The sequence below is a fragment of the Coturnix japonica genome, chromosome 4 (assembly GCF_001577835.2).
Source record: "Coturnix japonica isolate 7356 chromosome 4, Coturnix japonica 2.1, whole genome shotgun sequence".
In the NCBI taxonomy this organism is placed as follows: Eukaryota; Metazoa; Chordata; class Aves; order Galliformes; family Phasianidae; genus Coturnix; species Coturnix japonica.
In genome coordinates, this window is record NC_029519.1 from 29,079,680 (window position 1) to 29,104,503 (window position 24,824).

A 24,824-nucleotide genomic window follows, 5' to 3' on the forward strand; every position below is an offset into this window, starting at 1 on the left:
AGGAAGATAGAAGGAGAAAATGAAGAAAAGAAACAGACTGGCAGAACCTTGATTTCCATAGGCCAAGACAGCTGTTTTACATCCCGGTTTTATTTCAGATGGTTAAGGAAAAGGAACAATTTCCATCCCTTAGATCACCAAATATTATTTCAATTAAACTATGCAGATGGCTTCTATACATTACTTGAACCGACACAGTTTCTCCTTCCCTGCTAGAGGAGACAGTATGTAGGAATATTTTGCACACAGGTTTTTATCTAATCCATAAGAAAACTAAAAAGAGAGCATCATATTATCATGGAGAAGTTATTTTGAAATAAAATATGCATGGCAAGATATAAAATAGGAATAGCTAAGATTTGATTAGAAATAGCAACCAACCCCCTGCAATGATTATATAACTAGTAATAGGCTACTTTTATGCTGGCACAGTTCTTCAAAAGGATAAAAGTTTAATATCGTGACGTACAACAAGCAGAAACATAGACAGCTCTAATTCTGCGTTTAAATTGAAAAATATTTGAATACAGCAACAATTATTAGGTTGTTCAAACAGGAAACATAAAAAATAACAATTAAATAAGTTACATTTAAGTAAAACTTGCATGCCTTGTCTATGATAACCGCTTTCCACCAAAACCAAAATCATCTTTAAATACTGGGAGAGGGGAGAAGCGGGGGGAGAAGCAGAAACAAAAAAGAGTGACTCGATAGATTGCATGCTGGTCAGCAGTGCTAATGAGAAAATTGAGCCCCCTCTGACCCTCCTCCCACAGCTCCCTTTCCCTTTATGAACTGCACTCACAGGCGCTCGCTAAAGGGTTGTTACCTGTAGCATGGCTGGCGAGGAGTAGAGCTATTTTACACTGCTACTTGGGGAAGTATTTCTAAGAGTGTAAGCGAACAAATGAGAAGCTTCCACTTCTGGAGCTTGAAACTGAAATTTTTGAATTTCAATTTAAGAATTTTATTAGAGAAGCCCAGATTAACTCGTAAATATCCTTCTCAAGAAAACGAGTGTTACTGCATCCAGCTGAGGATCAAGCTGGCAAAATCCCAGGATGTTACACGCTCTCATACTTTTCAAAATTGACATCATTAACATAAATAATCAATTATTGTAAATAAAGACCAGTCAGCACAGTGAATTAGGTTAATTCTGCTGGATACAATAGCAAACACCAATAGTATGCAACCACAACCAAACAAAATAAACAAAACAAAAGGGCCCTGAAAAGTTTTTAAAGAAGAAAATGCTATAAAAGCATTAGAAATGTTCTTTTCTGGTGCACTTGTTTGATTTTTCTCTAATTGTCAACTTACTGAGGGCAAACATAAAACTGTGTTTAGTAGCCAAAATAATCTTACAGCTAAAAGCCACAGCTATTCATTGCTAGAAAAGAGAAGCTACCTTCAACTCAAGACTCAAAGCGACAGAGACAGCCTTCATATGGCTTCATAGTTAAACACCAGGAGATGAACACACCCACATTTTAAGGAAAGGAAAATTGAGCTCCTTAGAGGAGTAGTTGGAGCCTTCTCCTTTCCCACTCCAGAAAGAAAACAAAGGGAGACTTAGGAATACATATAAATTATTTAATTACCATACCATCCTACCTTTACATTTAAAAAAAAGTACCAGATTTGTATAATACTCTTTGCCAATGAGCTACGTTAATGACATCTGCTGAATGGAAAACATCTCTCCCTCAATGCGCGCTATCAGCTAACTTCATAAACACAGTTCTTAGGAGAGATCAGCAGAAAGCAAAGCCAAGCCTTTAAAAAAAGAAAAAAAAAACAAGGTACATACTGCACACTACTGAACGTAAACAGAATTTTAACCACCAAATGCATGGCAGCCTTTACTGTAACCATTAACCTGGTTCTGCTGCAGAGAAACACAACATGCATTACTGAATCATTTCTTCTCAAATCCATACATTCCCTGCAGCAGTTCAAGCTCCATCAGCAGTGCAGGAATGTATGAAAATGACAGGCAAAGGGCACTAGCTCTTTTCCCATACTGTTCTTCTATAAATGGAAGCAGAGTTCAACAAAGTGCTTAAAGCTGAGAATGTTTGAAGACTGATCCCCAGGAAAAAAAACCATCACAATGTTAGGATCCACGAGGAGATTAATTATCCTGTTTTTCCACAAACCTGCATCCCTTAGCAGAAAGGAAAGCAGCTACTGGAAAATCGTGGAGCGCTGGCTGGGTCTTGTCTACAAAGCTGCCATGAACAAAATGGATGGGTACCTATCCATATTTCATGTGCTATTCATAAAAACACTTATTCTCCCTTTTGGGAGCACCTGTTCCTGCATTCGCTTTTCCCTCTCCACTCAGGGGAGAAAAGAGAGAAAAAGGGTAAATTGGGCACAAAGCCCTTAACAGCCTCACGATTTTGATTAAACTTTGAATTGCCTTTAAAATTAAATGCTGCATCGGTACCACGTGATAGAAACTTCAAAATACACCTTTTAGAATAGAAAGGGTCTGAAACACTCTGACTGTAAGATGGCTACCAAGCAAAAGCAAGCATGCCACAGCACGCAATAAAAAACACGCGTGCTTCCTGCTGAAACTCCCGTTTGTTTTTCAGTTTTCTTCTCGTTTTGTTGATATGCCTTTTTTCTCTTTCTTTCTTTCTTTCTTTCTTTCTTTCTTTCTTTCTTTCTTTCTTTCTTTCTTTCTTTCTTTCTTTCTTTCTTTCTTTCTTTCTTTTCTTTCTTTTCTTTCTTTTCTTTCTTTTAAGGCTTAACAAAATGCACGGCATTCCCTCTCGAATTGAAACAGAATAAAATCAAAAAGGCGATCGCACATTTCCTGGCCGCCGCTGGCTGCCGCTCTGCCGCCCCGTTTGCCCGCAGGAGCGCTGCCACGTGCGGGCCCGCAGCGGAGGAGGCGCCGAGGGGCAGCGCGCTCCCCCCCGCACGAGTCCCTCGCAGCTCCGTTTCCAGCAGCCCTCGCTAACAAAACGCTATTGCTGCAGGCAGCGGCGTGCCGACGTTGGCGCTGCCTAAACCAAACAAACACGATGTTTAACAGTCAAATAAAACGTCCCGCAGCCTCCCTAATGAATTTGTCAAGGACCATCAGATCACCTCCGCCCCTGCCTCATTAACTCAAGTATGATGAGACGGATTATAACGGGAGAATGCAGATCAATCGCTCTGAAGGCTTCAAGTGCCTTTTAGCCCCGAGAGTCCGTCTCCGCGCTCCTTCATCCCAACGGAGCACGGTGTTCCCCGCCGCCGGAGGGGCTGCCGCTCCGCACGGTGCAGCATCGAGAAGTGCTGACGGACTTCCGCGCCAGCATCTATAAATGCAATGGGGAGAGGGGCTCTTCGATTGCAGCTCCTCCGATACCGTTCCTTTCAATTATTCATCCCGGCGAGAGCAAATTCCGCCACAGCCGAAGACGATCTTAATGCGGCGCGGCCGCAATCGCCCAGAGAAAGGCTTCACGTGCATTATTTGCTGGAAGTGTTTAAGTTTATTGCTCAAATGATGTTTCTAATTAGCGCCAGAGCAATAAATTAAAGTCGGCTTTTGTTCAGCTGATTTATTATTTACTAGAGCTTCAACCTCAGACGGGAAAATTGGTAATGAATTGTTTTAAATCTGAGCACTGGTAACACTTTACCATCGGTCACCTTAGGAGGGGGGCAGGAGGGTGACCGCCTCCGTTCTATTTTAGCCCTGAAAATAGGCACCCTCGTCCCCCCACCCGCGCCCGACCCGGCGCTCTGCCAGCTCTGCCGCTCCTCACGCCTGCCCGGGCCGGCGGTATCACGGCCCTTCTCCGCTCTTTGAGGCTGTTCTGCCCGGAGCCGCCCCCGGCCCGTCTCCATCCCGCCGGGCACCTGCCGGTCCCGCCGATCAGCGGCGTAACGCAAAGCCCGAAGCGGGCGGCTCGTCGAGGACAGAGCCCCGAGCAGCACCAGAGCCGGGCACGTCCACACTTACTTCATCCAGCGTGCGGTTATACGGCCGGCATCAGGCATGTTTCTAATTTAAACGCACGCGGCAAACAGACGGCGATATTTTATTTAGTAAAACCAGCCAGCCACAACGAAAGGCAAAAAATAAACCACAGAGAACCGGACGCGGAGCCCAAGAGCGGGACGAGCCGAGACCCCGTACAAAGCGCACGGCGTGGGAACGGCCGCGGCCCCGCTCCCGGCTCTCGGCGCGCTGGGGATCCGCCGGGCCCGCAGCAGAGGGGACACACAGCCCGGGAGCGGCGACACGGAGCGGGCGGACGGCACCTCTCCCCACATCGGGAGTTTGTAGGGAAAAGCGTTCGCTTTACCCCGGCGTTCCACGAACACCCGCTCGTCGCATTTCTGCACCGCCGCGCGTTTCGCGGTTATACGTGCAAACCGTTCAGCGCTCTCATGATCACAAACTTGCATAAAACACAGTTTCCTTTTCGAATAACTCAATCCTCCACCTCAGGAGGATGAACTCAACTTTACGGCACGGATTTATCTCCGTTAACGTGGCCGCGGCGCGCCGCTCCGCCCCAGCGACGCTCACACTTTCCCCGCTACAGCCCGACATCAGCCTCGGGACATTCACAATGCCCCGGTCCCCCCGCACACCGCCGGAGCTCCGGCAGCCGGCATACACCGGGGCTGCGGGACGCTGCCGAGCGGCCAGCGAGGTCTCGAGCCGCCGGTGCCCGGTCCGTGGCCGCGGCAATGAGCGGCAATGAGCGGCAATGAGCGGCAATGAGCGTCGCCGTGCCCGCGCCCCCCGCGCCCCGCCCGCCAGTCCCGCTCCGGCCGCGCCCGGTGCCGCGATTGGCCGCTCCGCTGACAGCTCGGCGGCGATTGTAGGAGGCGCGCTCCGCCCCTCCGCCTCGACCGGGGCCCATTCATAAAGTAACCACGGCGCCAGCGCGCCCAGAGCCGCGCGGACACGCGGAAGAGGAGGAGGAGGAGAGGCGCGGACAGACAGAGCCGCGGCGCGCACGGCCAGGGGTGGGGAGGGGGAGGAGAAGCGCTCCCGGGCATACCGCACCGCCCTCCTCCCGCCCGGGATAACACAGTGTGTGCAAAGAAAAACAAACCCCAACAATCCGTGCCGAGCCGCAGGACGGGGATGAGCGAGCGCAGAGCGGCCGCGCGACTCTGCGAGTAACGATTCCGGAGCCGCGCAGCTCCAGGGGCAGAAAGGCGCCCGGCGGCACCCGGCAGGGCACCCACCGAGAACGGACCGAGGGCGGCGGCCGGACGGGGCTCGCTCGGCGCTCGGGACACCGCTCGCCTTTCTCCTCCTCCTCCTCCTGCTCTCGCCCCGCGGGCGGTGCTAAACTTCGCCGCCGACCGGCGCTTCTGCGGGGAACTCCTGCGCGACTTCGCCCGGGCTCTTTCGATTCCATGAACTGCTGAAGCGGCCCTGCAGCGGCGCGGGGGGGCGGGCGGCCGAGCGCAGCGGCAGCATCCACCTCCCGGCCCCCGCCGCCCCCGGGCCGGGGCAGCGCCGGGCCGCGCCGCTTCGTGCCGCCGCCGCCTCCTCTTCCTCCGCCCCGCGCTGCCGCCGTCCGCCCGGCGGGGGCGGGGGTGCCCGAGCCGGCCGCTGCCCTCCGCCAAGCTGCAGCCCCCGCTAAAGCATTGGATCCCTCAACGTACTGCGAGAGCCCGGTGTACAGCCCGGACCTGTGCCCCAACATGATCGCCGCCCAGGCCAAGCTGGTGTACCAGCTCAACAAGTACTACACGGAGCGCTGCCAGGCGCGCAAGGCGGCCATCGCCAAGACCATCCGCGAGGTGTGCAAGGTGGTGTCGGACGTGCTGAAGGAGGTGGAGGTGCAGGAGCCGCGCTTCATCAGCTCCCTGAGCGAGATCGACGCCCGCTACGAGGGGCTGGAAGTGATCTCGCCCACCGAGTTCGAGGTGGTGCTCTACCTCAACCAGATGGGCGTCTTCAACTTCGTGGACGACGGCTCCCTGCCGGGCTGCGCCGTGCTCAAGCTGAGCGACGGCCGCAAGCGCAGCATGTCGCTCTGGGTGGAGTTCATCACGGCCTCGGGCTACCTGTCGGCACGCAAGATCCGCTCCCGCTTCCAGACGCTGGTGGCCCAGGCCGTGGACAAGTGCAGCTACCGCGACGTGGTGAAGATGATCGCGGACACGAGCGAGGTGAAGCTGCGCATCCGCGAGCGCTACGTGGTGCAGATCACGCCCGCCTTCAAGTGCACGGGCATCTGGCCGCGCAGCGCGGCGCAGTGGCCCATGCCGCACATCCCCTGGCCCGGCCCCAACCGCGTGGCCGAGGTGAAGGCGGAAGGCTTCAACCTGCTCTCCAAGGAGTGCTACTCGCTGACGGGCAAGCAGAGCTCGGCCGAAAGCGACGCCTGGGTGCTGCAGTTCGGCGAGGCCGAGAACCGTCTGCTGATGGGCGGCTGCCGCAACAAGTGCCTCTCGGTGCTCAAGACGCTGCGGGACCGACACCTGGAGCTGCCCGGGCAGCCGCTCAACAACTACCACATGAAGACGCTGCTGCTGTACGAGTGCGAGAAGCACCCGCGAGAGACCGACTGGGACGAGGCGTGCCTGGGCGACCGCCTCAACGGCATCCTGCTGCAGCTCATCTCCTGCCTGCAGTGCCGCCGCTGCCCGCACTACTTCCTGCCCAACCTCGACCTCTTTCAGGGCAAGCCCCACTCGGCCCTGGAGAGCGCCGCCAAACAGACCTGGAGGCTGGCCCGGGAGATCCTCACCAATCCCAAAAGCCTCGACAAACTATAGGGCCGGCGCCCGGGCGCGAGCCGCTCGCCCCCCGGTACCGCGGCGGCCGCAGACTGCTACGGATCGGCGCCGCCCGCGGGGACGGCCCCCCCGCCTCTCCTCCTCCGCAAAGGGAAGCGCTCGGACTTTTGCCACGGCCAAACGAAAGCCCAAAGGTACATTTTCCAATCCCTGTATAGTCCTTTTCTTACTCTCTCTCTCTCGTCTGCCTGAATGTTGTCACCAAGTGAAAAATTATTTAACTATATGTACAAATTGCCCTTTAAAAAAAAAAAAAAAAGTTTTACCGATGTTAAATGTGTTTCGGCGCCGAGGTCAGATGATGTGCCCCACCACTGACTTGTTGCAAATAGTAATAAAAATATCACTTTAACTTTACTTTTCGTGCATGGTTCTTAAGTTCGGGCCGGTAGGGCCCTTCCGAACCGCAGAATCGACACTTAAAAACCAAAATCTGAAGCGGGACGTCCCCGCAGGCTGAATGCGAGCCCTCCGCTCGGCGCAGTGCTTCGGTTTCCCGTTAGAACGGGGCGCTGAGAAAACCCCTTGCTCTGCGTGCGAGCAGCTCTGTACCGCGTTACACTGCTGTGCCTTTCCCCTCTCCTCCTTGACCCACGCGGAGCATCGCCCCGTTCCAGGCGGGCAGCCCGCGGCGTTTCGCCTCGCATCGGGCGCGCTCGTTTTCGCTTCCAGCTTCTTTCTTCTTTTTTTTTTTTTTCCTCCTTTTTTTAATTTTTTTTTTTTTTTTTTTTTTTTTAACTACGACTCGAGCACGTGTACTTTGCGTTACATATTCCCCGTGCGAACGCGCCGTCCCGGTGGACTCGAACGCGAAATACTGAGCCACCCCGAACGGTGCCGGCGCATCACCGCCCCGCTCGCTCGGCGGCACCGGCACGCAGGCTGCGGGTCTCCCCGCGGGCTGCCCGCTCGGAGCAAGGCGCCGGGCCGGGGGCTCCCGGGACTCCCAGCGCTGCGCCCTCCACCCGCAGCTTAACTTCCCCGCCTTGGAAAAGCCTGCAGCGTTTTTCAGCGTTAACGGCGCCGTCGTTAGCTGCTCTCCCCCCCCCCCCCTCCCGCTACCCACAGGCTTCAGAGCCTGCTCGCAGCATTTCGTGTAAGTTTCGGCGTCCCTCGGAGGGGAGGCGAAAGGCAACTTTCTCGCTCCGAAACGCCGCTTCCGTTTCTTTGAGGTCGGAGCCGGAAAGAAACAGCCGTTCCCGTTCGGGTCGCGAAAACGAAGCGAGAGGCGCGGGCAGCGCGGCGGGGCCGGGAGGGACGGGATTGCAGCCCCAGCGCCCCCCGGCTCACCTGGCGGAGCGGCCGCTTCCGTGGGAAAACAGCGCCGAGCGCCAGCCCCGATCTGATCGGAGCTCGTTCAGTGCCGTGTCACACCGCTCTCTTGTCGGTACTTCGGACAAACAGCCAAGTAACTTAAATTTAGCAAACGGACGAAGCCTCGTTAATTAAATTAAGGGCGCCTTCTGAGCTACACTGCTCGAGGGTTTTAAGTTTTAAGGGAGTACTCCGGAGCAGTTCCAGGCACCGCGATCCAAGGGGAGGGTGGGGCAGGGAGGTGTTAATGCTTCAAAGCGAGCTGCAGCGGGAGCTCATCGCTATTTCAAATCAAATTTCACGCCGTTTCTTTTTAGCCCTCCCAGAAAGAGATATTAAGATATATATTTTTAAAGTCTTCCGGTGAAAGTAGCATCACAAATAGAATCTAAGAGATGTATAGCCCGTGCTTCACATAACCGACTCCTTCTCTAAGAAGCTAAAGAAAATGCCTCAGATACAGAATGAAAGACAGTCAAAGCAAAGGAGAGCTCTGCCCGCGGGCAGGGAAACAGCCACTCCCAACCATTAGAAAACGGGAGCAAAGAGAGCCAGCCCAATGTGGCCACGGCCCCACAAACCGGGTCACAAAAACGGTGAGAGTTCTTATCTGTGCCTAAAGGTCCTGCAGGGGAAGCAGAAGGGCAGAGTGCCGCACACCCGTGAGGTTTTTCTGGTGCCGGTACAGCGCACGGCACTACACTGAAAATGGAGGATCAACTACAGAAACTTGTCCTCGCATTTTATATGTAGACGTTTCCTACCGTTACGTATTTTAAAAAGTACGAGGCAAAGAGGAAGCACATCCAAATTTTAAGAGCTATTTCACACTTAAAATATAATTTCCAAAACGTTTCAGGACCAGAAGGAAGTTAAATTCCATTTATATTTCCAACATAAAATCACTCTTTTTAGCCACAGTTTTCTATGAGTGATTAGCTAGAAGGGTTGGAGAGAGTTCTTTGCAAAACAAATCCTTTCCTTGATAGCACTGGATGATCCCAGCTCTCAGACCGTACTGCATACAGATGAGAGCCATCTACTCCACAGGAACTAAGACCCAAAGCGACGCTTAACACAACACACAGGGCGCTGCCGACAGATCAGCACAACCCCACTATGTCTTCCGGTGACTTTTTTCCCTTCACCAAGAAATTACCACCACGTTTAATAATAAGCAGATATTTTTAAAGACCAGCAGTCAGCAACGAGATACGATAATATTTGCTAGTAACATGTCATGCTTTTCAAGCGCTGCTGCAACGCTGCGTAAAACATTCAGGTGTAACCTTATGAAGCTGATGTCAGAATATACTACCCCCGAAATTGGAATTTTACAGAAAGGTTTCTCATTTGAAACAAATTCTGGCCATCGAGTAGCTCACAGCAAGAAAAGTTTGTGAAAATTAACAAGTCAGTTTGAGAATGTATTTTTAAGAGGGCAATTAAGTTTTCTGCTTAGGCACCATAAATAGTAACAGGCCCTGTAAAATCTGTTATATAATAATACGATGCTGAAGCACTGAAAACTTAAGAGCACAGGAGGTTAAGCACAATGTTATGCTGGCGTTATGTGAAAAGAGGAAAGGAAAACAAAGCGTTCGTGCTAACGGGCTGGCTGGACTTTCCTGTGTTCACATAGGCCTGCGATTTGAGATGTCTTTATTTCAGATGCCTCCCTGGAGCTTTATTCGCAGCAAGCTAATTAACATTCAAGTAGGGTCGAATTGTGGGATGGGGAGAACAGGGAGGAGGGGAGGTGTCGCTCAAGAGAAGTTGGCTAAGGTACACGGTCAGTCGCAAACTTCCTAAAGAAGGAGCACTGAGGGCCAACAGAGGTAAAGGGAGTAGAATGAAGAATTAAAGGGCTCGGGTAATTTGTCATCATCTCTCAGAGCTCAGGGTCAATGATCTCTTACCTTTGGGTCGATTTTCTTAAAACTGGGATCTTCTTCATCCACCTCGAAGTAGAGCTCGGAAAGAGTGATGGACAAAGTGCCTTTTACCACCACCGAGGGTGCCACCAGCTGAGCTGGCGCACTCAGGGCGACTGGACCTGCCAAAGAGTACAAACACCAACCACTGTCACAATTACTTGCTTTTCAAACCTCGAGTATGATAATAAATAAAACAAAGATCTTAGCCCTTCCTTAAAGAGTCTTTTTATCCCAAAAGAGAACATATGTAATAGATTTACAGTTTCTCTGTTCTGTGCAAAGTTGAAGCCGCTACAATTGCAAACTGATGCATATATTACAGATGCCAAAGCCAGCTTTAGCATGGCAAGATATGATTTTCACTCAGACACATTATCCTTTTGAGAAATCTCAGTGGTTGCATTCCTTCTGTTGTATGCAATATAGGGAGAGCACACACCAACACACGAAATCTTACTGTCAGATGCGTTCTGTAGGTACTGGAGAGTTTCAATAGCTTTCTACAAAGATGAAGAAAGCAGTCAAGGTTCAAAGTTGTCCAATTGTGAAGTGTTCCCTCATGGATGACAGAAATCTATCGTCAAAGTTACACAGCCTTACGGAGCCTACAGTAAAATGTTTTAAAGATGCTTTTGGTTTCACATTAAGTATTTTTCAAGGATTCCATACAGTGTTAGTGTAGCTCGGGGACTATGGGAGTAAACAGCTGGAGGGTTGGTTTCCAACTGAATGAATTTTTATTGGAATAATCGCATCTCCACAGGGCTTATCACAGGGACAGATCAGACGATCACTGAAAACAATAGGTTCAGCACAGATCTGGCAGTATGGGATCTATTATATAAACTAACACGCACAGAAAGAAAAGAGGTTAGGTTTGTCATTTGGCTGATTATGAGGTAAAGAAATTAAGTTTCTCAGCTGCAGCATTATCTGGCTTTCATAAAACAGCCGAAGATATGAAAGTGACACCGACAATTTTGTTTTAATAAAGCATCTAAAAATGAGGTACACACGTTCAGGTAATCAATGTGAGAATAACTGACAAAACATTCAGATGAATTGTCATTTCCATCAATTGTTAGGAGGGTGATGGTCCTTAATCTCACATCAATCTCAATGTGTGCCACTAGGACAAAAGAAGAGATGCTCTGCTGAGATCAGAGCAGCTTTGCCCTCTATTCCCAATGTACAAATACATTGTGTTTGCAGATGGGCATGAGATAGCTGCAGAACTGCCATGATTTCCCAAAGCTCACCCCCACAAATGGATGAAATAAGCAGCTATGTGTTCTTTTGCTGTCTCCCTTTGCCCTCTGTACATTAGCATGTAATCCAGAGGAGAAATAACATTTTTTCAATCACCCTCAGACATTCAATTACAGGGCAAGCAGACAGCTGTAGAAGCTGGGGCAGTCCAGGTCCTGCAGAAGACCCCTGACAATTTCCACTTCATTTCTAACCCACACCACTTTATTAGTGAGGATTACTTCTTAATCCTATTGCCATTGTCAAGATTATATAATTAAACTCCCCTTTCACCTCTATTACTGTATGAATGTATTACTAGAAGCAATGAATACATAATAAAAGAGAAGGAAACAGAGAAAGCTGTTGAGAAGAAAGCTCATGGTAGAAAGGAAGGAAAAAGAGATTCATACACATTAAGGGCTATTATTCTCCTGCTTCTTTCTTTTACTTCAGCCTTCCTACCCAAGTTTTTATTATTATTATGCTGTATTTTTAAACCTGTGGTTTTTTGTTTGGTTTTTTTTTTTTTTAATTAAAAAGAGTGGAAAGCAATTCAGACAAGGGATGAGCAAACTGACAATAAATAATCGCTTCCACTAAATTTCATTAAATTATCATAATGTGGGCTCATCACATCAGGTTCTCAGGAAACAAGAATTATCCAAGAAATATCCTTTTTCTCTAAAGAAAATGAGCAGGGGATACCAGTTGAGAAAGCAGAAGAACACAGAGAAACTTATACTATTCAGTAATCTTATAACCCTCGAATAACAATGAAGACACTCTGTTACCCCCAGTCTCCAAACCAAGGAAGTTACTATTTACATTCTGAACTGTACAGAATGGACTCGTTCCACTTGGATTACAACATCAGCAAAGGCTGCACGAAACTTGGTCAGATTCATCAAGTTCAAGGAACTGAAGTACTGTTTTAATTTTTCTTCCAGGAAAAGTGAGGTCAAATATGGGTATGGTAGAGAACGGATTCAAACTGGGGGGATGATCGGGGGCTTAAAGGAGTTAAATCCAGTGATCGTACAGATCCTTCAAATGCAAGTGAATAATTCACATGTGATATTTTATCAGCTGAGGGGGGAAAAAAATGGAAATTCTCCCAAGACTTTAATTACAAACTTGACTAATTGCCCACAGGGCCTTATGTTTCGAGGAGAGTAACAAGGTCAAAAATAAAGGAAGCTCTTGGCTGAGTAGAGCTGCTTTTCCTAAAGAAGGTTTCCTAGAACACAGGCATCTGCTCTGGAAGGCAGGAGGTTATAAAGAGCCGAGCAAGAAAACACACGGCTCTCCTCAAGTAAATCCCCAGCATCAGATGTGTACAGAAAAGTGATGTTAATGATTTGGTAATGGGCAGGAACAATGTATGGGTGTGCATTACTAGTATTATTTGCTGCAGAGCTGGCGAGATGAGAACTTAGGCAGTAAGGAGGCTGAGGAGAAATCAGATAGCTGCAGTTACCCGTTAGGTTCTCCACTTCTCTTTCCTCAATGAATGATGTGATATCGTCGTCGCCTTCTAAGAGAATCTCACTTTCTGAGTTCTGATTTCCTAAGGCTTGACTCTTGATAGACTGCTTTCCCTTAACAAGTATATCTTCGTCAGGAGCTGCAACGAGAAAGGCACGGAACTCTGTCAGGTCTCAGAGACAAAGCAGTATAGTGTTGTGGTTTCCTATACAAAAATGAAAGTTCATAAAAGAAAACACAGTTTGGGACAACCTATGGGAAGTAGCCGCCTTAATCCCCTAATGTTAGGACACAACTAGTTTTAATCCTATTAAACCTGCTCAAAATTATCCCCGGCTCTCCTCAGCGGCCAACTGCGCCGCAAGCGCTGACGACAGCGCAGGGGAGCCTACAAGCGGCTCTTCCCCGCGGCTCCCGTTCGCACACCCACCGCCGACTCCCGGCCAGGCTCCGAGCCCCGCTCCGTCTCGGCGGCGGCGAGCGGCGCCGCTCCCCCGCACGCCCCGGGAGGGCACCGGGCGGGTCGGCGGGACGGCTCCCATCGCTTCCCATTTGGGAGGGCGAACAGGACGGCGGCGTGCACCTGCCCTCAAGACAGCCGGAGGGAACCCGCGCGAGGCTGGAGGGAGCGAGCAGCTCGTGCCGCCGCCGAGAGCTCCGGGCGGAGCCGGGGCCTCGCGGAGCCACAGCGGCACGTCGGGAGCGGCACGAGCTCCGCAGCGAGGGCCATGCGGAGGTTTGGCTTCGCTTACCAGCTCGGAGCAGCAGCAAAACAAAGCAAAACAGAACAACAACAACAAAAACCCAAACGGAGATGACAGTTCACTACACAGGAGCTAAACTTACTGTGCTAAAGGCAAAAACAAAACAGAAAAACCGAAAAAACAACCTTCCCGAACAGTTTAAAATGAGCACGCTATTTCTTAAAGATATTGAGAATGCCCGTAGCGCTGCGCCTTTGAAAACCCTGCACCGTGAGCAACTCGCTGCAACACATTGCAGCTCACTGCTGCCTCGGAGCGCTGCCACGCAGGACGGGAGTTGTGCTGCTCGTTTGAAACCAAAATGTTACCGTGCAAACACTTCCAGCAGGAGGCAAGTCCCCAGTGGCGAGTTATACAGTTTAAATTAACTACATATATGCACATAAATTGCAAGTAATAGACTTTGCAATTAAGTAAAAAACAACAGAATAAAAATATATTTTAAAAAATCTAAAATATCCCAACAAATGCCCAGTGCTTGCTGTGGACACTACCACAAAAAAAAAGAAAAAAAGAAAAAAAAAAAAAAGGTTCCTCTTGCCATGCAGAATAGGCTTCCATTTCTGCAGGGCAATTCCTCCCCAGGTCATCGCTGCAACTCGTACGTAACCAGTAAGTACAAAGTAAATTATCAAAAAGCCTAAACAGCATCATGCAAACCCAAGTTTTACTTTCTTCTACAGCACACCCATGTAAATAATGATAACTCCCATTCTGGAATTGTTCAGTGTGAGCTGAAACCCTTCTTGTCATGGAAATATGCAGCTGATGGTTAGAAGGGTTTTCCTGTAATTAACTCCCCCTGGAGGATTTGAAGTTAGCAGCAGTAAAATTACCGACAGAGAACTAACACACACCACATGCACTGGCACTCTGCGGCCCAGCAGCTTTCTGCTGAAGATCAAAAAAGTAAAACAGAACAAAACCATTCCATGGATAAAATAGAGGAGAATCAGCTTTTTTTTTTCCTTTTCTTTTTTTCTTTTTTTTTTTTTCTTTTTAATGCTGGCAAAGGACGTGTTGTTTCAGGCCCCCATTCACATTTTGGCTCCCTTCACTATAAGATGCTATTTAGAACTTGCATTCTACCTATTCTCATGTAAGACTGAAAGCCAAAATCTAAGGTTAATATCTCTAAATTCAGCACAACTTGTGACACGTCCTGTTGTCTTACCATTAAGAACATGTAAAATCAGTATGGCAGCTTCCAACCCAAGAGGATCAGCAACACAAACACAAACCTCCTGCCCACCTTCCCACACCAAGATGTTTCTTCCCCAACCTATTTTACAGTGATTCAAACGCACACACATTGCAGAACTGCCTTTTTCAAGAGGAGATTTTAAACGGAGCTTCTTTTAGTCCATTTTTGCAAACTGTTTTCATTCTGTCATCTCTTTGCAGCTAGCTATCCATACTTCCTGACCTGCACTCCAGCACGCAGGACTGTGTACACGTGCAAGCACATGGTGGTGTGCCACAGGGCTGCACACTGCACACAATGACTGCACACTGCAGCACACTGAGCCCAGGTCTGCTTGTTCTGCACCAGGCTGAACACAGCACTGTGCCTACAGCCCCCAAGCACAGAGGCACACGAGTACCTGTGCAAAACTGGAATACAGTCCTCATCAATTCACTTTTGCTTTGCAGATGAATGCACTTCAGCAGGCCACAGTACATTTCTTTCTGTATTTACCAACTAGAGATGCATGCCACCACGCGGCATGCTTAGTTCTCTCTTGACACATTCGGTTCTCACACATGTGCAGGGGTGATGTCATGGCCCAGGTCCCAAGGCCTGCTCAGCCATCTGCTAGGTCAGGCTGCTTTCTGCCCCTTCTTGGCATCACCACACCTCCTGGCTCTAGCCCTGTAGACCTCCACTCATTCACTTGTACGTTTTCAAGATCAAGACCAAAAGGTACGGCCTGTGTTGTGCACAGAAGGTGACAACCTGCTGGCAGTGTGTTTACCTGGCATACTCGTTCTTTTGGTACATTTCACTACTGCATTTCCGCACAGTCTTTCCCAAACAGACTATAGAGGCCCACTCTCAAGGAGCTTTTTGCTAATATATCTGCATAGAGCTTGATTTGTTCCAGTTCCATCTCTGGAACACTTGGGAGTAAACATAATCATTTAGTTCCCAACATTCCCAGGACAGGTTATTCTGAATTATTTGTCTACAACTTGAAGAAGAAATACAATTTTTAAAAGATATTTTTAAAAAATCAAGTATCAGGAAGCACCCTACACAAGATAATTTACTGCAACAGTTTATCTTTAATGTCTGGCAAAAGTATGAGAAAAAGCAATTCTCAAAAAGGAAAAGATAAAAAAAAATTCCTCTCACTTTGTTTTACCAGAAAAATGCCTCCTAGATGCTCCCCTAAGTTATCTTATTTTTTTATAAGACAACATTAAGAAAAGCATGCACTTTCCCATCAGATCATTCAAATAACGTTTTTCAGACTTCCTTTTCATCCTTTGAGCCAAGGCAAAGAAAACTGACCAGTCAAGTTCAATACTGTATACAGTCAGTGCTCTGCACTTTCAGCCACAAGCCATAATGCTCTGAGGGCGGCTCCAGCTGCAACACAACTGCTCTCCAGTCCAGCCCGCCCCCCACCCCCTCCACCCAGTTCTTAAGAAATTAAAATAAAAAGACAAAATCACCTGTTCTAACAAGCCAGATACTACATTTTCAAGCAGATAACGATTATCCTGAAAAATCATGTTCTGAGGGGGTCAGGCTCCAGCTAGGAGAGGCTTAAATTAGTCATTTTTGCACGCTGTTTTACCTTCCAGGAATAGAATTCTGACTTTCACAGGTATTGTAAATATTTTGGTTCTGTTTCTGAACAGTAAGTGGAAGGAAGAAACAGAGAAGAGTTAACTCTTTCCATCACAAACCATCCTCACCTCTCTTTCCACCGCCCCCAGGTACGCTGCTAGACTTTTATAAATACCCAGTTTGGAAAGATTTTTTTTTCCTTTGAAAAATTACCTAAAGCCTTTTCTTCCCCCAGGCAAGTTAATGTGAACTTGGGAATGGCAATTAAATTGTCAGAATTAAAAAATTTGTTTTTAACTAGAAGGTAGCCAGAAGTATAGTCATGGGGCTGGTATTGATTGTCTGAACAGAGAACATCAGTCTTCAGGTATTTATTCTGCCACCTCTGCACCAGAGGCTCTCCTTCAAATCAAATCAATCCCTGGAAAAGATTGGTTCTTGCTACTACGACGCACAACCAGGCTGCAACAGAGCTGATTGTTGTTGTTCTCTGTAGGTTTTACCAAACAATATCCAGGCTTCTGATTGCTTCTGAAGCTTTTTCACAGTTGCAAATGGTGATCTTTGCATGACTGTGAGCTCTCTGGGACAGGGAATGCATCTGATTTGATTTGCAGTTGCTAACGTGTACCTACCAGTGTACTAAAATTCATGCTAAATAGCATGCAATAGTACATTTCCATTATTAATGCATTATTTTCCCTTTCAGCAAGAAAGTATGTCCAATTTCAGGTTTTAGTTTTGTTCTATTTTCTTTTTAGAAAAGCTTAAATAGGCAGCAGGGAACCTTTGATTCATCATTTTAAAATGCTTTTTCTTCAGAGACACATAAAATTAATTGAAATAGGATAGTTAATGATAAATTATTGATAAGTAATGATAAAAACATCAAGGAAAATCCTGCTGCAAATTCTAAGGATATTCACATCCTGGAACCAGGGTCTGAAAATCTGGTTATGAAAATCTGAAAACAATGCTATTTTCTCACCTGAAATTGGTTAATACAAAAAAATTATAAGCACATTTGAGAAACAAAAAAATCAAATGATTATTTAGGCTGACCCTTACAACAACTCCATCCTTTCACACACACACACCACCACCAACAGCAAAACCACTTTTACATTTGTATGCATTACATGTAGCTTTTAGTTGAACTTCAGTGTGTGCTTTGGTCATCTTACACTTTGCCAGTGGAGAGTCCAAGAACAGGAGCGTTGCATACCTATCTACACTCATGGAAGACAGTCATAAGCTGTGCTTTCAGAAATCACAGAAATAAGGCAAACTAGAAAATTCACTTGATATATAAATAAACAGAATGACAACAGACAACTAGGGTATTATGCAATTAAATTCAGAATAAAATGACATCAAGAAGTTAAATATAACTGAATACTGTAATGGATGTCAAATGCTGAACAGAAGGAATGACCAAAAGAAAAAAATTAGCCCCATTTCAATTACCGTGGTTAGCTATCAGCTATGCTTTGTCAGACAGGGCTACCTCTATTCAGCTTTATTTTGTATTGACAAAAATTGTACTCCTGTCAATTACAAACCAAGTATGAGCGATAGCCCTTGAAACAATGGCATGGATTAATGAAAATATCATGTCACTGTGAAAGATGAATAATTCTACTAGACTGTTTCATTCCTATGAAAAAATAAGTTACACAAATACAGGTAGGAGCTGTAAATATTTTGCGGTAAAAATAAGAGTTATTTTTTAATGTTCTGTTAAACAATATAAATATTAAACTGGAACACGAGGAGAATACTTCAAAATGTGTCGAGACCAATTTAATCTAAACTACACGATTTTTAAAGGGGGCAGTTTTTTATCCAGTGGCATTAAACAGAAAGAAATCTTGGGTCATTAAAGTCTAGAGCACAGAAACAACAAACAGTATTAACAACAACAAGCCCCAGAGCAAAAAGTGGGTTAATTAATTCTACATCTTGCTCCTCTTTCTATAGAGAATGATGTAGGTCTCTATGAACATTGCTTTTAGATCACTTTATTGACTATTCTCTGTATGGTCATTTATTTTAAAGGACTGATGTCACATTTGGCATTATATCAGCTGACATATTGTAGACATTTTCTTCCAGAAATGGCTCTTTAAGGCTGAGTGCAAGAGGTTAAGATGCCTGATAGAAACTAACTTTATGACAGCAATGCTCTTCTATGCCCATACAACAGTCTTAATAATTTTAAATTAACATGAAGTGAATGTCTCCACGTATAATATGCGTGTGTGTATGTATATATATATCGGCTGTAATTCACAGACTAAAAAAGACAAATAATACCTACATTTAAATGATTCTAATTAGTAAAGTGCATTCAAGGGGAAGGGTACTATTTTAATTGTAATCAAATTATTTTTAAATATAATAAATATTTTTCTTCATTGGATCACAAAGACAAACATTCCAGACCAAAACCCAAAGTTCACTAGCTTTGGATTTTTATCTTTTGTTTTGTTAGAGTTCCAAAAGTGAGTGTTGCATTCATTTAGTAAATGCATTCCTATAAAACAGATAGCAGCATATAGCTGAGTGATCCCCAATAATAAAACAAGGGGGAAAAAAAGCTGTTAAAAATGTGATCTGTTTTGAAAATCACCAGGTAGGAGTCGTCAGTACCATTTATTGCTTGAACAATATGTTCTGGCATTTGTTACTGTTTCTTCCATGTCAAATCCTTATAGAAATCCTTGAAGACGTAAACACACATGAGGTCTGAATAAAGTTTAGCTCTAGAAGTGCTATTTTTGTTTTCATCTGTCTGTAAGAATAGGCAGATAGATGCAAAGGCTAACTGAAATAATTGCTGTGAATCTCTGACTATTGTCTTTTGAAGTTACTAAGTCATAAACAGGTAATCTACCGGAAGAACGTGTGTCCAAGGATTAATGGCAAAATGACATACCCTTCTGTTGTATTTAGTTAAGGACTGTATTTGTAATCACTCTACACAGAGTGTGCACAAGAAGCCATCTCTCACCTAAGATGTAATGAGGGTGCTTAACAAATACCAGCATCACTTTTAATAAGCAATGGTCAGTTCATCTGTGTAAGGAGCACGTCCAAAATGCAGTGACAAACCTTTTGGCGTTTGGGACAATTTTATAGCACCTTCTAGGAAGGAAGGTCTAACCTTCCCACCAGGTATTGTAACCTGCTGCTATTGGCGAGAAGCAGTTTTTACACTGACCGTGTTCTCCAGCTGCTTTTAGTGTCGCTTCAGGATGTGTCGATCCGAGGGGGTTACGCACAAATCGTCGCCGGCGCCGCAAGTCATCTTCCCAGTAGTCAAGGCGCCAGAACTCACGAGGACGACTACAATGAAACAGAGGAGCCACATATGTTAGCAATTATCAAACAGCATGGTAGCACTGAATTTCTGCATAAAGCTCTCCTTGTTTGCGCTGCATTTTTTTTCCTTCTTTTTTAACCTCCCCCCTTTCTGCAATCTTTTACTTAGGTATGTCCTTGAAAATAACAATATCACCTTCCAGTCTAAGGAACTCCTTTCCCTTTTTTCTTGGAAGGTGAAATGAGCACTAAATACATCATTTTGAAATGAATTGCTGACAGTGTGATCAGTTTCCCCACACTCTAGTGGCATGTGCTCCGATTTCAGCCTCATTTCAGCCTCAGCAGGGCACCTTTCTCAGTGACTGCATTTATAAACCAGAATAGGGAAAAGGCTATTATAAATATGGTATAGCATTACCTATATTAATCAAAGTCTGTCCCCCTTCATTTTTCTTCCTAATTTGTGCCTTTTTGCACAAGGTCAGTAAATCATACCATGAATTCTTGGTCCAGAAAGTGTTAACTTTAATGAATACCTCAGTTACATGGTTATGTATGTGATAATAAAATATTACTCTGTTTAGATGTGCAGGAATTTAATTAAAATAATCTCTTAAAATATTCATTACATTTAGCCCCTGAGGCTTAGAACAACACAAGAAAATGCATTTCTTTTCCATTTACTGTTTTTAAATAAACCATTCCAGAAGAGTGAAATAGCAATCTATTTCCAAGCAAATCAGATTGGATTTCTGCTTTATGTAGTTGTGTTTCTACATTTAATTAAAAACTACATGTTATGATGTGTAATAATTGCTATATTGAAGGCATACCTTTAAAAAATTACATCTAGAAAAGGTTACATCAAATTCATTATTTTCCATTGTACTCTCCAAATATATGTAGATCTTTTTAATATGGTCATATATAAGCACCAGTTACTATCTCGTCAGATGATCAAGACTGAACACCACTGTAAAATGATATTTTAGCCTAGAAAACATATTAAAAAAAAAAAACCAAAAAAAACCCAAAAACAAACAAAAAAACCCCACAAACAAACAAACAAACAAAAAAACCCCACGATTTCAGGAAGAGCAAAATAAACAAACAAAAAGCGCCTGACACACAGAATGGGCATGATAGGTTTATAGCCTGAAAACCTGTATGCTCAAGTTATAAAATATTGGCTTTGTTTGTTAACATAACTAGTACTAAAACAATAACTGGCAATGTACATATATTCCAACCCTGGTCCAGCAGCTAATAGAAAGTATAGCTGTCAAAACTGACAAATGAATAGCCATAACTAATTTACAGATCCCCATGTTAAAATTACCTGATATCTATATTCTTGGTTTCGAGATCTAAAGGCAGAAATTAGTTTTATTTAATGTACACACAGGTTTCAAGCACACATAGTAACAAAAGCCACAACCATTTGCATAGCCCTCCTTTTAAACATAATTCATAGATATTAAAAAGCTGACAAAATAATCCTATCAAAAAAAAAAAAAAAAAAAAAGAGAAAAAAAAGGAGTCTACCCCTACTTCTTGCCTGGTTAATTTTGTGCCTTTTTTTCTAACATGAAGGAAAAGGCTGTGCTATTCTTCATCATCCTGATTTCCAAATTTCAGAAAAATACTGAAGTATTTGCAACAAATATCTCAACATCTTATACATGCATTTTGCGTGTTACAGACAGGCTACGATTTGAGTGCTTTGATTATAAAATCTAGTGGCTTTGGAATAATTAACCAAACAAAGCAGCACAAAACACAGGAAGATTCAAAGCTCGATTAATAACTTAAAATTCTCCTTTAGCGATTGTAGAAAAAAGGCAGAACGCAGCTGGCTATGTGCATGCCTTTGATAGTCGAAGAGCATGGATAGGCACTTCATCATTCTGCCTACCCACATTTATCTGTTAAAATTATTATCAAATATCAGCCAGGATGCAGTCGTGAATCACAGACTGCTCCTCGTCTTCAGGGGAATGATACAATGAGGGTCTATTCATCAGTATGGCAATCGGCACAAGTAATTAGTTCCCTAGACTGAGATCTCCTACAAAGCTTATTTCAGTCAGCACCACAAACATATGACAATGAAAAGCTAATGGAAGCTGCTAAAATTTGTTAACCTCTTCTGCCATCAATCCTTCTGGTATTCTGTGCCACAGTATTATGCAAAGATGGTAAATTATTAATTTGTCATTCATCTATCTTTCTACAGTTTTGATAGAATTAAGTGTTGTCATTATTCTGGATAATATTTTAAATTATACTGTATTACAGTGCTGTGTTAAAATTATTAGAAAAATAGGAAATGATGATCAAAATATTCTCCTGAAACATAATATATCTTTAGTCCCACACCTTTGCTTTCCATTCACCATATGAAATTTAGATAGGATTGCTCTTCATCCGTTCAATGACTATTCACAGTTAACATACCAACTATTCAACTGCATATCTGGGTATTTATAACTATTTGAAATCACTGTGTGAGGAGGGGAAAAAATGTTCCCTTTATGCAAAGACAAATACCCAAGAAAAATAAGTGTACAGCCAGAAGTAAGCACCTATTGTCTAACTCTTAAAAATGAGCCACATCTAAGAGCAGCTACTGGGACAAATGTGCATTAGTACCAGTGTAAGCCAGTAAACCAGAACAACTCACTCACAGGTATGACCAACAGACTGCTCCAGCCCCACCCCAAGCAGGAATGCTGTAACATGCCCTCTTTACACCTCTACAGCCAGGGGGAGACAGATGTAAATACTGCTCTGCTTGGCTATGGATTGCTAGCTGAAAGACAGAAGCATAATGAAGCACAGATTCAAGTAACCGGATTTTGAGAACAGTCCAGTGCTGTTAACTAAGGGGTTTTTTTTTGGTTGTTTGTTTTAACAAGAGATGCCTCTGGCCCTGCAGTAAAGGCTGCCATATGGACTAAAGGTGCTATATGGACTGGATCAATGAACATAAGTACTCAATTAGTGTAAGTGCAAGAGCAACGTTCCTCAGGGGACTGGGGATTTATGAATTATAAATCGTATGATTTGCATGGATTTGTCAGGGGCCTCACTAACATGATACACAGTAATTGGTGGCTCCTTAGTAACAATACTGAATGAATACTTTTATTTTAAATGTCTTATTCAAATAGAAATACTGTGACATTACTTTCTTCTCAAATAGTTCTCCAAATTGCCAGCTGCCTGCTCAGATTTGAGATAAAGCTTTCTTCTCAACTCCCATTTAACTAAGTAGATAGTTAAAATTGTACAGTTTAGATGAAATACATAATAATCAATATAACGTTTATAACAGGATTTTGAGCATGTAATGTAAAGGAAAAGGATACTTCACTGTTTACATGCCAACATATCTTAATTCCAATAACAATATCGGGAAACCTATTTTCTTTACCATTTTCAAAGATTAACCCAATTGGAAACAAAGCATACCAACTGGCCCACTAGATTTATTATGGTATTATAAGAAATGTATTTTAGGCTTGAGAATAATCTTGAGGTCCTCATATCCTAAAGGAGACTTAAATTGAATCTAAGCAGTGCAAGCACAGAGCAATGAGAGGATCGCGCAATTGCTGAAGAATTACTTCTTGTAATGTTTTATGCATTGTATATTTCAAGATATCCTGTTATCCTCATGTCCACAGATAATAATCACTTAGTATACCAGTGTGGATACAAAAAGTATTCTGCAAGGTGGTGAAAAGTACAGAAACAGTAAAACCAGACAAGCAACAGTTTGAGAGGTCTTGGGGCTGTGTTTGGGCCAACAGCTAATCAAGAATGAATGTTAAGACACCAAAGAAGCACCCAAGCAAATCTTTACATTAGTAAAGTATTAAATAAAAGGACCACAAGAAAGAGAATCAAAGAAAAGGAGAGAAAGGTGATAAACAGCACAACTTTCCAGAAAACACACACAGTAGCAGAGATTAAAACCAAATATTTAAAGAGAAATAGTTCTTGCTCTGGTGCATGGCAATTATTTCCATTAAGTGCAGATATCAAACATTAGCCAATGTGAATTTTGTAATGCTAGAAATTATTTCATGGATGCATTCAGAAGCCAAGGCTGTTACCAGGCCACAGAATGAGAACACAGATGGTAATCATGCAGCAAGTGCAGCACCCCATTCGCATGTCCTAAGTCTGCATGAAGACACCAAGATAAATATCCATATGAGAGACTTTTTCTTGGAATTCAAACTGTAGAGTCAGGCAGGTAAGTCAATCTGCAACCAATCAATTGTTCAGAGCTCCACTAAGGCCATCACAGGGTGATCAGTCAGCAATGCCAATTTCAGAGGGGTAACACAAAGATATGAGCTAAATTAGTTCCACAGACAACTGAACTGCTTATCCATCAGAGGCAACATTACAGATTTGGAAAAAATTCTGTGAGGAAAAAAAAAAATTCTGAAATTTCCTCTATTTCTAATCACATGCCTGCCAAGGCTTCTGGTTTTAAGTGATTCAAATCTTTGGTTGCTGTGGATCACCCAATAGCTCATGCACAATATCAGGGGCTACTTCTAAATTAAGTAGGAATAGGAAATATGAATGTTCCATTCTTAAGAAAAAATAAAAATGATGGGTTATTTTAATTCTGGTCAGTAACATTTCTTACTTTGTATCTAGATAGCTTTATCTTTCATGTGAAACACTTCATGAACTCAAGACAGACATTTGCTGCTAGATATATAAAAAAATTTCCCCCCCCCCAAAAAAAGCAATAGGTATTCACATTCAACTGTCAACGCAAAGATAAAAGTGATGAAGTTCTAGAAAGAGCTGCAGAAATCTTGAAAGGATACTGCTAGCAGACTGTACGGCATCAAATGCAACGTACCTGCATTGATGTACCTGCTTTATCTTGCATACAGAAACCCACTGCATTTTCATGCAGCCGCATGTCTAGAATATTAAACTCAAATATCTCGTATTTTGCCTTTCAAAATACAATGCAACATATCTTTTTCCAACTGCCTTGATAAAATGTAATCTCAGAAATCAAGTAAAACATTTTCTGAAACCCTTTTCACTACTCTCTTAATAAGCTTTCACAAATCATGATTTTAAAAAAAGCTACACTGCATTACATTAATAAACTTAGATGCATGTCTA

The 24,824-nt window shown here is 44.4% G+C and overlaps 2 protein-coding genes across 2 annotated transcripts in view; one reads left to right on the plus strand and one right to left on the minus strand.

Moving 5' to 3' along the window:
• LRBA (LPS responsive beige-like anchor protein) overlaps positions 1-24,824 on the minus strand; it is a 346,581-nt gene that overhangs the window by 145,655 nt on the left and 176,102 nt on the right. The window contains exons 39-41 of the mRNA XM_015861117.2: positions 19,555-19,679; positions 12,763-12,909; positions 10,017-10,153 (exon numbers count right to left, since the gene is read on the minus strand). Of these exons, the coding sequence (XP_015716603.1) occupies positions 10,017-10,153; positions 12,763-12,909; positions 19,555-19,679 (409 nt within the window). The remainder of the gene's footprint in view (positions 1-10,016; positions 10,154-12,762; positions 12,910-19,554; positions 19,680-24,824) is intronic.
• On the plus strand, positions 4,931-7,137 carry MAB21L2 (mab-21 like 2). Its single transcript, XM_015861116.2, has one exon. The coding sequence runs from the start codon at positions 5,683-5,685 to the stop codon at positions 6,760-6,762; it is 1,080 nt and encodes a 359-aa protein (XP_015716602.1). The 5' UTR covers positions 4,931-5,682; the 3' UTR covers positions 6,763-7,137.

What these genes read in the sequence shown, in the direction of transcription:
- MAB21L2 (XM_015861116.2), top strand. Translation starts at nt 5,683, where the DNA reads ATGATCGCCGCCCAGGCCAAGCTGGTGTACCAGCTCAACAAGTACTAC.